Source organism: Magallana gigas, chromosome 7 (genome assembly GCF_963853765.1).
Source record: "Magallana gigas chromosome 7, xbMagGiga1.1, whole genome shotgun sequence".
In the NCBI taxonomy this organism is placed as follows: Eukaryota; Metazoa; Mollusca; class Bivalvia; order Ostreida; family Ostreidae; genus Magallana; species Magallana gigas.
In genome coordinates, this window is record NC_088859.1 from 20,064,916 (window position 1) to 20,078,865 (window position 13,950).

General features: G+C 33.1%; 1 protein-coding gene across 12 annotated transcripts in view; it reads left to right on the top strand.

Moving 5' to 3' along the window:
• The window catches only part of LOC105341112 (calcium/calmodulin-dependent protein kinase type II delta chain), a 44,634-nt gene that overhangs the window by 968 nt on the left and 29,716 nt on the right, over window positions 1-13,950 (top strand). For all 12 annotated transcript variants that reach the window (XM_066067599.1, XM_066067600.1, XM_066067601.1 and 9 more), the window contains exons 2-4: window positions 5,611-5,705; window positions 6,258-6,317; window positions 7,518-7,572. In XM_066067599.1, the coding sequence (XP_065923671.1) occupies window positions 5,611-5,705; window positions 6,258-6,317; window positions 7,518-7,572 (210 nt within the window). The remainder of the gene's footprint in view (window positions 1-5,610; window positions 5,706-6,257; window positions 6,318-7,517; window positions 7,573-13,950) is intronic.

The window sequence follows — 13,950 nt, forward strand, 5'->3', positions numbered from 1 at the left end:
GTTTATTATTAAATGTAAATCAAAATGACAATCCCTTAAATTGAGAATATTATGGTATTGATTTAGAAATTTCGTCAACCAGTTTAAAATAGCTGCATGTATATAGCTGTGAACAAAACAACATCTTAACAATTTACAAACACAGACTGTAATAACCTGCACTTAACACAAAGCCGTATAGTGAATTCAAAGTTCTCATTTGTCATTGGTAATGGAATTGCTCATGTAGGTCAGGTAAGACAATCAATATTTAGTCACAATGATAGTTTAATTATTTAAAAAGCACACTGAAAGGAAGATTTGCAAATAGCAAGTCCAAGGGGAAATCATGAAGGCATTCTGTAAATTCTGATTAATGACTTCTCTCTTCCTTTTTTTTCCGCACTCTCTCTCTCTTCAATACTGCAGACGATTGTGTCATGACAAGGGTGCTGATTAGAGTTCAGAGGTCTAAAGTTCCTTTCAGGTTTTTCCCCTCAATACACATTCCAAATGATTTAGTGTAAAGTGCATGGATGCAGATGTGAAGACTGATTTTTGTGTGCTTGCATACATGTATGGCGTTTGTCACTGGTATCATTAACTGAATATTTGGAATGGTTGTGAAGCATGCGACATCATGTTGAGATTGAGATGGATTATTACATTTGCCATCAATAATTTTTGCTGTATTAATATATACACAGACTGTGACAGTTTGGAAAAATTGTTTTTTGATACTGTTGTTCTCATCTGTAGTTACAGTTTCAAAGTTGATAAAAAGTAATTTTATATTTGCCAACTTTACTTTCAATACACTACATGCATGTAAATGTGAAACATATACTCATTGGCCTCATAATGCAATCATAAATGCAAAAGAAGAAGAAGAAGCTAAAAACCCCAGAAGAATTTAGCAGTGATGTAAACATGTCTGAGACATGTATCAATTATTCTCAATTAAAAAAAAAATATTCCGAGGAAACACTGAGAGTTAATTGCAATGAATACTGTCTATGCAGCTCCCTTAATGTTGAGAAAATGACAGCAGTATCAGATGCAGGCTCCTGTGATGCTTCAACCTCAGTATAGAGAAGTTGTTCTTCTGTAGAGAGATGAATAGCTCCCAATTTATCTGTCAATCACACATATCAGCTCTGTTGACCCCTACCAACTCGGCTCTCACCTGAAGACAGGGGGTCACCGTTGTTTATTCTGGCTGCAATCAATTTTTTTGGTGTGTGCTTTTTTCCTCATGGGGTCTCTCTGATGAAATTTCATCAAAAGGAAGGTGATGTAGCCAAGGGGATATAGGTTTACATTAGAAAGACAACTTTAAAAAAAAAACGTATTGATAACCTGTTTGTATTGATATATAAGAGGAACCTCTCATACCATTATTGAGAATATGAAATAGTTTTAGACAGTATATAAAGGATTTGAGTAATTTATCAATGGCTCGTTTGTAGTAATAAACAGAGAGAAAATAGCAAAGTACAGTTGTATATGTGTGTCCCTCAAAGATTAAAATGCAATAATTGTTGTGTATTGAGGCGTTTACCCTGCTTGTTTGGCTCTGTTCAGTCTGTTAGCATTGTCGTGATATTGTAGGCTATGTACACTTTCACACCAGTAGTCATGTAGTTGATTATTTTTAGAGGGAGACAGTGAGATAGTTAAGAATGGGGATCATGCCCACACAAATAAACGTTAAAAACCAGCTACAAGTGACTCATTGTCCGTATGGATACAAAATATACACACACGCTACTCTACACCAGTGTTGAAGTAATGACATTGGCAAAGATTTTCATAAGTAGAATGTGATGTAGTTTTCTTCACAGTAAGGTGGACATCTTGTCATCTTATTTATTGATTTTATTTTGCAAGGATGTTTTATAAAAGAGTATTGTCTGTAATTTTCTGTGAAAAAACCCAAGGTTCTAGATTTTATGTAGAGACATGTTCATTCACCATTTCTCTGTTATTTTGCTATATATTATTGAATAGCCTATATTCTACTATGAAAAATGAAAAGTGCAGTGAAAATGGGTTCATTTTGAGTTTGCCCTTTTCTCAGTCTTAGTAGGGGGGATAGGTCTTAGCAGTAATTTATCACAGAAACGAGTAAACGTGTATGTAAATTCTTTCAGTAACAGCTGCAAGCATTTTGATATCATCCTCTCTTAGGTTTAATGTACCATTAGATGATAGGGCTAAGCTTGTGTCTGTTTTAATAATACATCATAGTACAGTCCTACTAACTCTGACATGCTCCTGTGTTTGACAATAAAAACTTAGCCCCCAGTTACAAGTCGACAGCATCATGCATTGTCGTAATTTTGGCCTTGACACCGTTTTATGGATACTAGTGGAAATTACGCAAATACTTTATCATGGTGGAACATGCTCCCGCTCTGTAAACTGGGCCATAAAAGAATTGATTATCATTTTGTTAATTTTATTCATGTATATGCTGATGTTTACCTTGACTGCATGTTTTCAAAATCAATTTTGAAGACTGCATGATTCATTTTTACGATACATTTGTCAATGCACTGAATAGTATGGACATATTTATCTTCTCATTTAATTCATCTGATTTTTAATGACTTGGCAATTTTTTATGAATTATGTATTTTTAAATATGAATTGATTTGTGAACCAATATTCATGATTGCCTTCTAAATTACCCCCCCCCCCCCCCCCCCCCCAGTACAGTTGATTTAACAGATTCTTCAGTTCTTTTTTTTCTTTGAAGACCATAACATAGGTGTGTTTTTAACTCTCTGATTTTGGCTAAAGTCTTAACCCCCCCTCCCCATCCTTGTAAATTATGAGCCCTAGTTATAAAGATAAAAGATAATTATTAGAGTGATATACATGGGTGCCCATGTCACAGATAGCATCAAAATGCAGGTTATGTAATATTTCATTGTCTAAGACTCGTAGATAGTTCATACATTGGCAGGCGTTTAGACCTGCATTTTAAAACTATGTTCAGACTGCTGAGTTGACAATGTTTAGAAGATAACCACGATAATGTATTGTATAACCACTGCTAATTCATCAGTCCAGTTTCTAAGTGGTTACACCTGTGGTGCATGTGCGTCTATGATAATATTTCTGCACTTGCACTGTATGGTTTATGTGTAAAGGTGTAAAGGGACGATATAATGTTTTGGTTTCACAGGAAAAGTCTCATATTTATATTCTGTAGTAGACTTCAGCCTCAATGTATTTTTATAAAGTCTCTGCATAGAGAAGTGTCTAGAAAACCTGAAAATGTCTCAGGAGAGCTATATAATTATGATGCTATTTAGTCTGTAATCTTTGGACTGCATATCCCAGGGTGGCGGCCCAAATATCAAATAAAGAGGATGTCGTGGGTGTTGTTTTTTTGTGTGTAAGGGATTGGTGAAAGGTTGTCTGAAATCGGCTTATTGTTTTGCAGTCTGTCAAGTGTGGCTAGCTCAGGTGAGTTCTTGTTTGGACAAAGTTGGGATGATATGACAGCAGATTAGGTAATGCTCAGGGGATCTGGCCTGTGTCGGCCCTGCAATACTGTGATTTCATGATGGAATGCACAGTCATTTGATGCCAAAGTGTTCAATCTTTAATTTTGTCTAGATCAATTCTCTTAATTGCTTCAATTGGCTGCCAAATATAGGAACAAGTTGATTTATTTATTTGGTGGAACAACATGACACACACACTGTCACACATACAAATACAACACATTGCTTTTGTCGGACAAAATAGATTATTGAAGCAACGAAATCTTGCTTTTTTTTAAAGCATTGTTTTGAACCGGCCAATTATCACTAAAGAGAAGACAGTACAAACGAGACCTTGCATATTAATAATGGGTTATTTTATTCTTAGAATTGGGTTGTGCTATTTAAATAACAGTGTAGAGGTTAGCAGTGTCTTGGTATGTTAATTAATTAATTAATCAATGGATAACTATTTCTGTAATTTTATCTGCAATGTAGGTGCACACTCAATAATAAATATTGCGCCCTCGCGAGTTTGACCCTTCGTCATACCCACCACAGTCTTATCTGTTTTTATACCGGTACACAAGACAAAGTTTGTGGTATGATGTTGTCATTTGAGCAACGCTTTACTGCTTTACTCTATTTGCATAATTTTGACGAGGATGTTAAATTACCTTTTCATGAAAGAGAGATGGAATGAGTGAGAGAAAGTATTTTGATTTACAGATAGTAAAATTTACATCCTTAAATTCATCAGCATTTAATAAAATGTTTATAAAATCATACACACTCCAATGCACATTTTTGGGTCAACTTACAGCTTTTAAGAAATTTAAGGATTTTGTGGGAGGGAATGTACTTCATCAGTGTCTGTGTGATTTTTACCAACACCTTATGTGGGTGAGGGTGTGTGGGCGTTGGGTCAAGGACAATTTTATGTCTCATATTAATATTTATGGCGGGACTGTCATCTTTTTTCTATAGCGTATAAGTCTGACTGGTTTTTGCAGAAATGACCCACTTTTGTACATGTAAATGGTTTAATGTGCGAGATTTAGTATTTCCCCATTCTTCTTTTCCACCTGAAAGAAATCTTCAACTTCTTATAGTTCTCAGATTTCACCTGTACAAACAAATTAGCTTGTTAATTAGAACATGCAGTTAAATCAATATTGAAGATGTGAACTAACCCTTTCAAATATTGTGATGCAACCTTTGAAATTTGGACGTTGATTCTATAGAATTAACGATTGACTTTTGTCTTTGTTTTTTTTTCTTCAAAGAATTGATGTTCCTGACTTATTAACATTTTTGAATATTTGAACCACATGCGATCAAGGGGTAGATCATATTTGTAATTTATTTCTTTAAATCTTTGCAGATTTCTTTCAATATTTTAAACTGTTTTTTTTAATACAAGAGTGATATTCTCGTAAAAATTACCGGTACGCTAAATGACAAGTGCCAAACAGTTACTCGTAAAAAGTAATCGGTTATACCTTTTAATGTAAATTTTATGTAAATTTGGATGAAATTTCAAAGTGCTGGTAAACAGTATTTGAATATAAGAGCTTGTCATTATTCATCAGGATGGGACACAGGTATAATAAAATAGACTGCAATTGAGAATTATTGAACCCCAAAATACTCCCTGGTTAAGTTTCTAATTTACGTATTTCTAAATTTAAAAGTCTAAAATGATACAATATATTACAAACAGACACTTGAAAATTGTCGAGTTGCACAAATTAGATCCCGGGCCCCCAATATATTAACATACATGTCTAGTTCCGGTGCTATAATTTGTATAAAAACATGCATTTGTTAAAGAAAAGGGAGAAAAAAAAACACATAAATTTTAAATTTCAGTATATCAATTAAGTTATCCTTCCATCAAGTTTTTCAGTTGGTTATAATCATACGATTAACCAACTGAAAAACTTGATGGAAGGATCTTTAGATATATATATGCCACTAGTATAATCAAAATCTGAATTGTAGAAAGCACTACAAAATATAGAATGAGATACAATGTAGTTATCAATTTTTATAATAATAATAGATGCATGTAGTAATTCAAAGGAATTATATCATTAATAATCATCTTTTTTTTGTCTCTCTTGTTTTCTAGAGGAGCATTTTCCATTGTAAAAAGATGTGTTCAGAAAACATCAGGTTTAGAATTCGCTGCAAAAATAATCAACACACGAAAGCTTTCAGCACGAGGTAAGTCACTGGTTGTTGCTATGGACAGTGTCGTCATTTCACAGAAGTTTCTGGAATGATCTTCTTTTCTCTGAGAATAAAAGATACAAGACATGCTTACAGGCATAATAGTCCTGGTAAATTAATACAGTTAAATCCAGGTTATTTTGAACGAAAAAAAAAGTAGTTCAAAAGGAATATGAGAGGTTTGTTGATATGAGTAAAAAAATATGATTGAACTGCCGACTTCGGGTTATCTATATTTTATTGGAGATACCAAAGTTCAACTCTTTATATACATAGACAAACTATTAAATTTAGCAGGTACATCTATTCAAATATTACAGTGATGTTCTTTAATATAGTGGAGGTGCTAATCTTAGAAAAAGACAATGCTTTGTGTTTCTCAATTATATAATACTTTGATATTGAAAGAGAATGTCTAAAATTATAATCTTAAATCATTTTTATTTTTTTTCATGAGAAACAAAGCCTTTTTGAGATATATGAGATGTATGAGAACTGAGCAGCAGACATAGCATTGTTAATTTATTTTCTCTTATTCTTTTGTAGATCACCAAAAACTGGAGCGGGAAGCCAGAATCTGTAGGGCATTAAAACATCCAAACATAGGTAAGAACTGAAGAAGAAAAAAATGCACTCAGATAACAAAAATTTATTATGAGAACCTAAATTGTCTGATTGTTCAATCTGAGGGGAAGGAAAGGCACAGGATGCTTGTAAGTGTTAAAAGAAGTAGTTTTTGACTTCCGGGGATAAAAACATTTCCTTTATGCAAAAAGAGGAAGTGTTGAAATAATAAATAAAAAAACCAACAAATTTGTACAGTTTAATTAATGTATCAACTTTGATGCGCACTGCAATATTTTTATATGCTATTATTGTTTCTCTAATAAAGAAAAATTGAATTCTAGCTGTTAATATTAATTATTTGTTTTCCTTTTATACAACATTTTATAATGTTTAATACTTCTCTAGAATATACCTTTGAACAAGCTCTCACATATTTACCATAAATAGAAATTTATTGTGTCTAGGAGCACTGGCTAGCATCCTAACAGTTGCCAAGACAACTAGTGTTGCATTTAAGCCTGTGGCACACTTTCTGTCGGACAGTTCATTTCCTGCCCGAATTTTATAATGTACATTTGCTCCATCAATCAAAGTTATATTTTATCAGAATGTTTACCTGGAGAGGTCAATGTATGTTTATTGTAAACAAAGAAATATTCGCCCCTGTTTTATTTTCGCCCCTTTCGCCCTCCTTGTCTAGGGGTGAATTAAAGACTGGGCAAATTACATTGGCTCAAACTATCTCTTTTAAACACAACTTGGTTTGGGCTAATTCAAAACGGGGCAAAACTCTTTGCAAGTGAAGCTAAAATAACATGTGGCGAAAATAACCCTGTTTACAGTATTTTTATATTCAAGGTATAAAACAATTCTAATAATTCATACATTTTGAAATGGCCTATATTGATAATGCTGCAGTAGAAGGAAAAATGCTGTAGCCCGGCCATGTGCATCTGTCTGATAACAAAACATTCATTGATTTTCCTTATGAATGAGAATTGATCAGAATCTGTAAATTATTAAATGCTTAGAGGATTATGCAATAGGCATTGCAATGGATAGTCCCTGGTTGCACTCAAGCATTTCAGTATTGTATCAATATATGTGAAGGGTTCTGAATCAGCATGTTTAGCTATTCTGTTAAGTGTTATTAATTGGATGTGTTGAATGAGAAGTGTTTAATTCCTGTTTATTGTGGACTTTATGGTCTGACAAGCTCTGTTCTTTTCTATTTTTCAGTTCGATTACATGACAGTATACAAGACGAGGGTTTCCATTATTTAGTCTTTGACTTGTAAGTACTTGCATTTTCAGTTATGGTCTCAATAAAGAAAGTTATTAAAAACATAAAAAAAACCATATAGTAAAGCATGCCGGAAAATAGAAATCTGTTGCCACTGGCTCTTCAAGGTAAATAGCTTATTCTTGTACCATATTCATCTTAATGGCACTGTGAATGCTACCCCCCTTCCTAACCCCCCAAAAAGCATATCTCAATCCACCAAGAATAAGGGCCACTCTCGAATACAACTTACCAACAATAATATAATAATCTTGATATTGAAATAAATTTCATAATGTTTGGCATCTCAACATGCATAGGCAACTACAAATGATCATCCCGTTTTTAAAAATCCGAAACAAAGTGCCAGAGATGTAGGTTGCTATCCAAAATCTTCTTTTTGAATTCAGTGGTTTCATTGTTAATAAAATGTTTGATGCCATTACTATCCCCTGATACTTTATTAGCATATTCAAATTAGACTTATTTGATTGAGTCTATATTATTTCCACAGTTAATATGTTATCATACTGGTAGTAATGATTGTAAATTGATTTGAAAGTGAGGCTTGAAAATGTGCCATTTTGACCTAATTTGGTTTCTGTGGCTTGCACCAGTAAGAGAGTTCATGTGCTTAAACTGACAAAGCTGTGTCAGAATGTCAACTGAGAAAATAAAATACACAGAAAATTCAATAATTTTTGAAAGCAGAAACTGAGAAGTGCTGGAAGCCTATTTATCAGATGCTCCATCATTGTTGTTCGAATTACATAATCTAACTATGTGTAATAGCACAACCAAACCCATAACATATCTTGCAGTGAGCAAACAAACTAGGAGAATAAAAAGCAAGCTAGGGAAGAATAAATAATCAGATTTAAGCCATTGGAGAAGAGGTCTGAGATTGAATTCAGCTCTTCTGCATGCAGATTAAAAACACCCTGTCTTGCATTTTATGATGTTATAAATAACATGTATACTACAGATGTTATAAGTTCCTTTAAATTAATTTTTTTTTTTAGATATTTCAAAAATTCAAACCAGAAATCTCTGCTTTTCTCGCCTATTTGTCGAAAAGCAAAAGAAATTGGGTTTATCTGGGTTTTTTTTCTTCTCTGTTTTACTGATTCTTGTAATTTTAAAAACTCCTCATAAATGGTATGTAAAATGACTACCAACTTATTTTACACAGTGGTTTTGTCTAGATAAAAGGTGAAGGTAGAAAGTAATTTCATTTTTGGAGAAAATGTAGGGTCATTTAAGGAAACTGTAGTTTAAATTTGTACAGTGTTGTGTCTTACGTTACAACATATATGTATAAGAACATAGAGGCAGCTTGTTTTTGGAGACATCTGCAGTTATACTGAAAAGGAAAGGGGTAGTTTGAATAATAGGTTCTCTGTAGAAGGGATAGCATTCTTGCTGGACATGCAGTTCCTTTTCCTATAGTGTTTTTTAAATGTAGGAAATGTCAGATTTAGGAGAAGTTCAGATTTCCCTTCTAAAATTCCTCAATAGATGTCTGTATTTGATTAAATTGTGTGTAAAATGCCGGGACATGCGATCATTGTTTTGTGAATTGTCGATGAAAATGCTAAATAGGTGATAGCTCTGGGAAGAAAAAAAATCAATGTTCATTTTAACTGTCTGCCAGGTTTGACATTTCACCTTAGACATAACAGTAATTGTTTGATATGAATTTTGTTTACGCTTCTTAAGATTGTTACTCTAGAAGTCACTCGTGTCAGTGCCATTTGCATTATTTATCTTCCTTAATTCAGCACAACAGGATCTTTAGCTGCATATGACCATGCATTTAAGTGTGAAAATGGAAGTGAAAAACATTTAAGTGCCATATTGAGATACTTATTGAAAGTACTAGTTACTTTTTATGGATCTTATTTCTTAAACAACAGAAAGAAATTTTTGTTATATATTTTGATGAAAGAGACTCCATTGTTGTTAATTTAAGAAAAATGTATAATGAAAAATACTGTACGTATATTCCAAGGGAATGATATTTGAACTATCAAGTTGGTATGCCTGCGTGCAAACCTAAATACACTGCAATTTGAAATGTAGGATACTGTAGATTCCTTATTTTAAGCGAGTACTTAATTCTGCGTTTCTGCTGTTTTGCATCTAATCACAAGAATATAAAATGGTGAAAACCAAATCTGAATTGTTGTTGGATATAGTTTACATCTCTCCGAAAAATAAAAGCGAGATGCGAGATTTCACAAGATGTGGTTCTCGCGATTTTACATGGATATTAATTCCTCGCATTTAATTAGGAATCTACAGTATCAAAATCATGGGAGAAATACGAGGTGTAATTAAGATATAAGGAAGTGTGGATTACATGTACCTAAAACTGTGTACATACATGTTCTATGGTACTTGGAACACTCTGATCGTATCTTAATTTTAAAGCAAAACATGAAGTTTATACACATTTCTATAATTGTATATCCTTTTACAGACAAATATTTACATCCTTTTTGTTGAAATGTTGACAAGGAGGAAGGATAAGACAGTGTGTTAATTGTCATATTTTTGTTTTCTGTTATTTTGCTTGAGACTCCATTTAGGTGGGAAAAATTACAACTTTGGGAGCCATTTTAAGATTTATGAAACTTCATTACTTTAATGTTGCTTTGATGTTCATATAACACCAAAAGGATCACTAGTCCTGCAAACTCATCAACTAGATAATAACTTCCAATAATTTGTGTATTTTTAAAAGTACATATGTTTTTTTGTCTATAACTTTAAGATAGATCATACTTGAAAGTGAGGACATAATTTTATTAAAGAACTCATGACCAAATAAATGAATGCTAATTTTTCCTATTCAATGTATCAACTCAACATTGGTAAAGAATACATGGCATCATAAAATTAATGCATTGAGATACATTTAACAAGACTTGAAATTAACAACTTAAAGGATCCTTTGTAAAAAGCTATTAGAATAGGTCAAATTCTCGTCTTCCTTAGTTTTACTTTCACTTTCTGACAGCATCAGACTAACCACACACTATATATAGAGAGAGAGAGAGAGAGAGAGAGAGAGAGAGAGAGAGAGAGACTTAGTACATATATACTTCACATTTCCATTTGTAAGCTCCATACTTTTGAAAATGCACCATTCTGAAAACATGTAAATTGCTTATACAATGTGCTTAGTTTTGCTATGACACTTAAATTTAGATATACCGTAGTTCAAAGCAATTGTATTTCTGGTATTGGTATGTTGAGAGAGAAAAAATAAATCTTTTATTCTGCCTAAAAACAAGCAGAAGCTATGGTTTTCTTGTGCAGAATATCAAATTTCACACTCATTTCAATTTCGTAATACAGGCAAATATTTCTTGAGCAAATAAAGTGTAGAAAAATAACCACTAAATCTTAGAGAGGTAAACAAAAAACCCCCAGAAAATCAGGAAATTGCCAGACCAGTGGATGCTATTGAAATGATTGCTAGGAACTGTTCATTTTGTGTAAATTGAAAAGATCTTTTCACCATTTTCTAATAAGAAATCTTAGAAGGTCTTTGACCCATATTGTGTCTCTTCAGTTCATTTTCAAATGGTTTTGGTCATAAGGCTTTTCAATAGAAGCTCTACTAATGAAATATTTTCCTAGCAACAAATAAAGAAATCTTACAAGGTCTTTAACCTATATTATGTATCTTCAGTTCATAATCATATTCATATTGGTTCTTTAACTATATTTTAGTGGCTAGTTTTCAAAAGAGAAGCTAAAGGTGTTTGTGGATGAGTGTTTGCAATGGAAAAATCTTCACAACCCTTTAACAAGGGATATGACAATTTCTTTGAGCCATACTGTGTATCTTCAATATGATTTTGAAAAACTTCTTTGTCATATATAAGGTTTGTTGGAGGGTTCTTCTTCTATCCTTTTTTTTTGCTGCCACAGACCCCAGAATTGATTTTGTCAGTGAGAGGCCCATTTTGTTAGAAATATATATGGCACCTAGCATATAATGACAGCTACAGAAGACAGAAATCTGTTTGTTTAGCCATTAAGGAGTCAGCGAGGATGGCAGCCCTCTCCTTCATTCATATAATTGGATTTGACAAGCAGAAGTCTGAATCAAAGAAATTTGTAGAAAGTCTAATTAAGACATGCAATCAGACCACTGTACAACTGTGTATAAGGGTATTGATTAAAGAAGGAGAAGGACTCCCAAACAGATCTTGATGTTAAAGTAGGGGCTTGTTAATTGTGCTTTGGGTGTGAAATTTGTAAACTTGCTCATGGAGGCAGTTTAGTTATTTCAGAGGGCAATTGTCAGTTTGGGAGAGAAACAATTGAGTGAAATTCATGAGTTCTGTAAACCAACTTATATTTGCGTGCGAGAAATATTCAGGAGAGCCTCCTATATCAAAACGAGTGTGGGTAAAGCATGGTCATGAAAATAGTCGTTGCAAACCTGTTTTCTCCGGTAAATTGCAAAATAAAGTCGTGGCGAACAAAAGTTTGTTTAAATTATTGTTGGGATAATGTTGGGGATTTAATTAAGGAAGTGAGGAAATCAAAGTAAAACCTTTATTTAGTATAGATTATAGTTTTAAAGTGCCGCTATTATCAGGCTACTAGTATGAATATAGACTTCAGTTCTTTTTGTAGTTAACTTCCTTTCAGGTACTTCTACTATGAAGGTGTGAAAAATTGCACTTATCTATTTCTCATTAGACCTTTTATAAGTGCTAAGGAAACATTTTGCATACATGATTTTTGGAAAAAATATATTCTGTGTAAAGCCCCACAAGCTTCTGTGATGATTTTCTAAATATCTGGTAAAAAAAAAAAACCATCAATTGCTCAAACAATAAGATACAATCATAGCATAGACTTTATTGAATGCTAGACTATTCGTAGCTCGATGGCTTCTTTTGAAATTTACTTAAAAAATAATTACCATGCATACTAAGTCAGGAATTGGAGGCAGTAGTATGATTTCTTCACCAGATAATGCTAATTACAAAATGTCTATCTGAAGAACACAGAAAAAAACATCAAGCACTCTACACAGAAAACGATGCTGCGACTGTCTGATCTTTGAGCTGGATTAGGAAATCCATATCTGATTTCTCGTATTTCCGTAATTTGGTTTCACATTTTAGGGTCTTATAATTTTTCTGACCCCTCCACTCCTCTTTGCAAACCTTGTTATTCTCTTTCCTTTACATTTAATGTATAGGCTTACATAAATGATAATGAGATATGAACAGAATTATCCAAATTTTTTTCTCTTATCATATGATGATGCTGTATTAAATCTACCGTATTGTGAATTTTTTTTTTTTGATCTCTTCATCTTGCAGAACTTTTTGATTATTTATTGGCACAGATCGGTTGCTATGAGAAGTATTCATGTATTTAATTCAATACGACAACTATAATGTCAGAAATGCGTTCTTTGATAGTTCAAGGATTCTTACTGTCTGTATATTTCATTGCATAGTTGTAAATGTCTAGCGTAGAATAGCACCGAAGGTATGGTACCTGAAGCAAATCAAATTGATTACAAGTCTTAATGAGAAATGCGGTAATTAATCAGTTGTCTGTACTGATTAAAAATCAATGTTGATGATCTCTTTGACAATGCTCCTATCAGTGAAGGAAGGGATTAGGATTACTGGGATTACAGTGTGTCATTGAAGTCAATCTGCAATTATGAATGGCATTGAATGCACTTTATACACATTAATTGACATAATTAGTAACTTTGATTGCTCTGATTTGGTTCCAGATTTGATAATTTAGCTAACAATTATATTCTGATTTGGGGGGGGGGGGGGGGGGGGTAGCAATATTTCAAGGTGTTGGGGGATATTGAATGCGGTGTTATACAGAAATTTATTTGGAGGAATGAATATATTTAGTGTGTACTTTGTATCAACACTTAAGAAACCTGCCAAGCATTGAGCTCCGAGGTTCTTGTGCCATATTGATTAGTGGCACCTATACAAAGCAGTTAGCGGTAATTTACTGAATGAATACGAAACCTTGCTCTCTTTTATGTCAAGAGCCTTTCTGATATTAGACACCAAGTCAAAATGAGGAAATAAAAAAAAAATGAAAAACGAGGAAAGAATGGTATTTGATTCAAAACTTTGTGGTAAGATTGGGTTAGGGTTTTGTTTTGTATTTTTGGGAATGATTTGAAAAGACTCATTTATGGGTTGTAAGCTTTTGTTTTTTGCAAGTCGATGTTCCCCCAGTAAGACTATTAAGGTCTATTGTTTAACTTCATGCAAGTCTGGTGTTATGAGGTATGACAGGCATTTTTGCTTGCTGCAGTTTTTCTAGCCATAGTCATGTACGTACATTTCACAAGTTATTTTTGTGTCACGCATT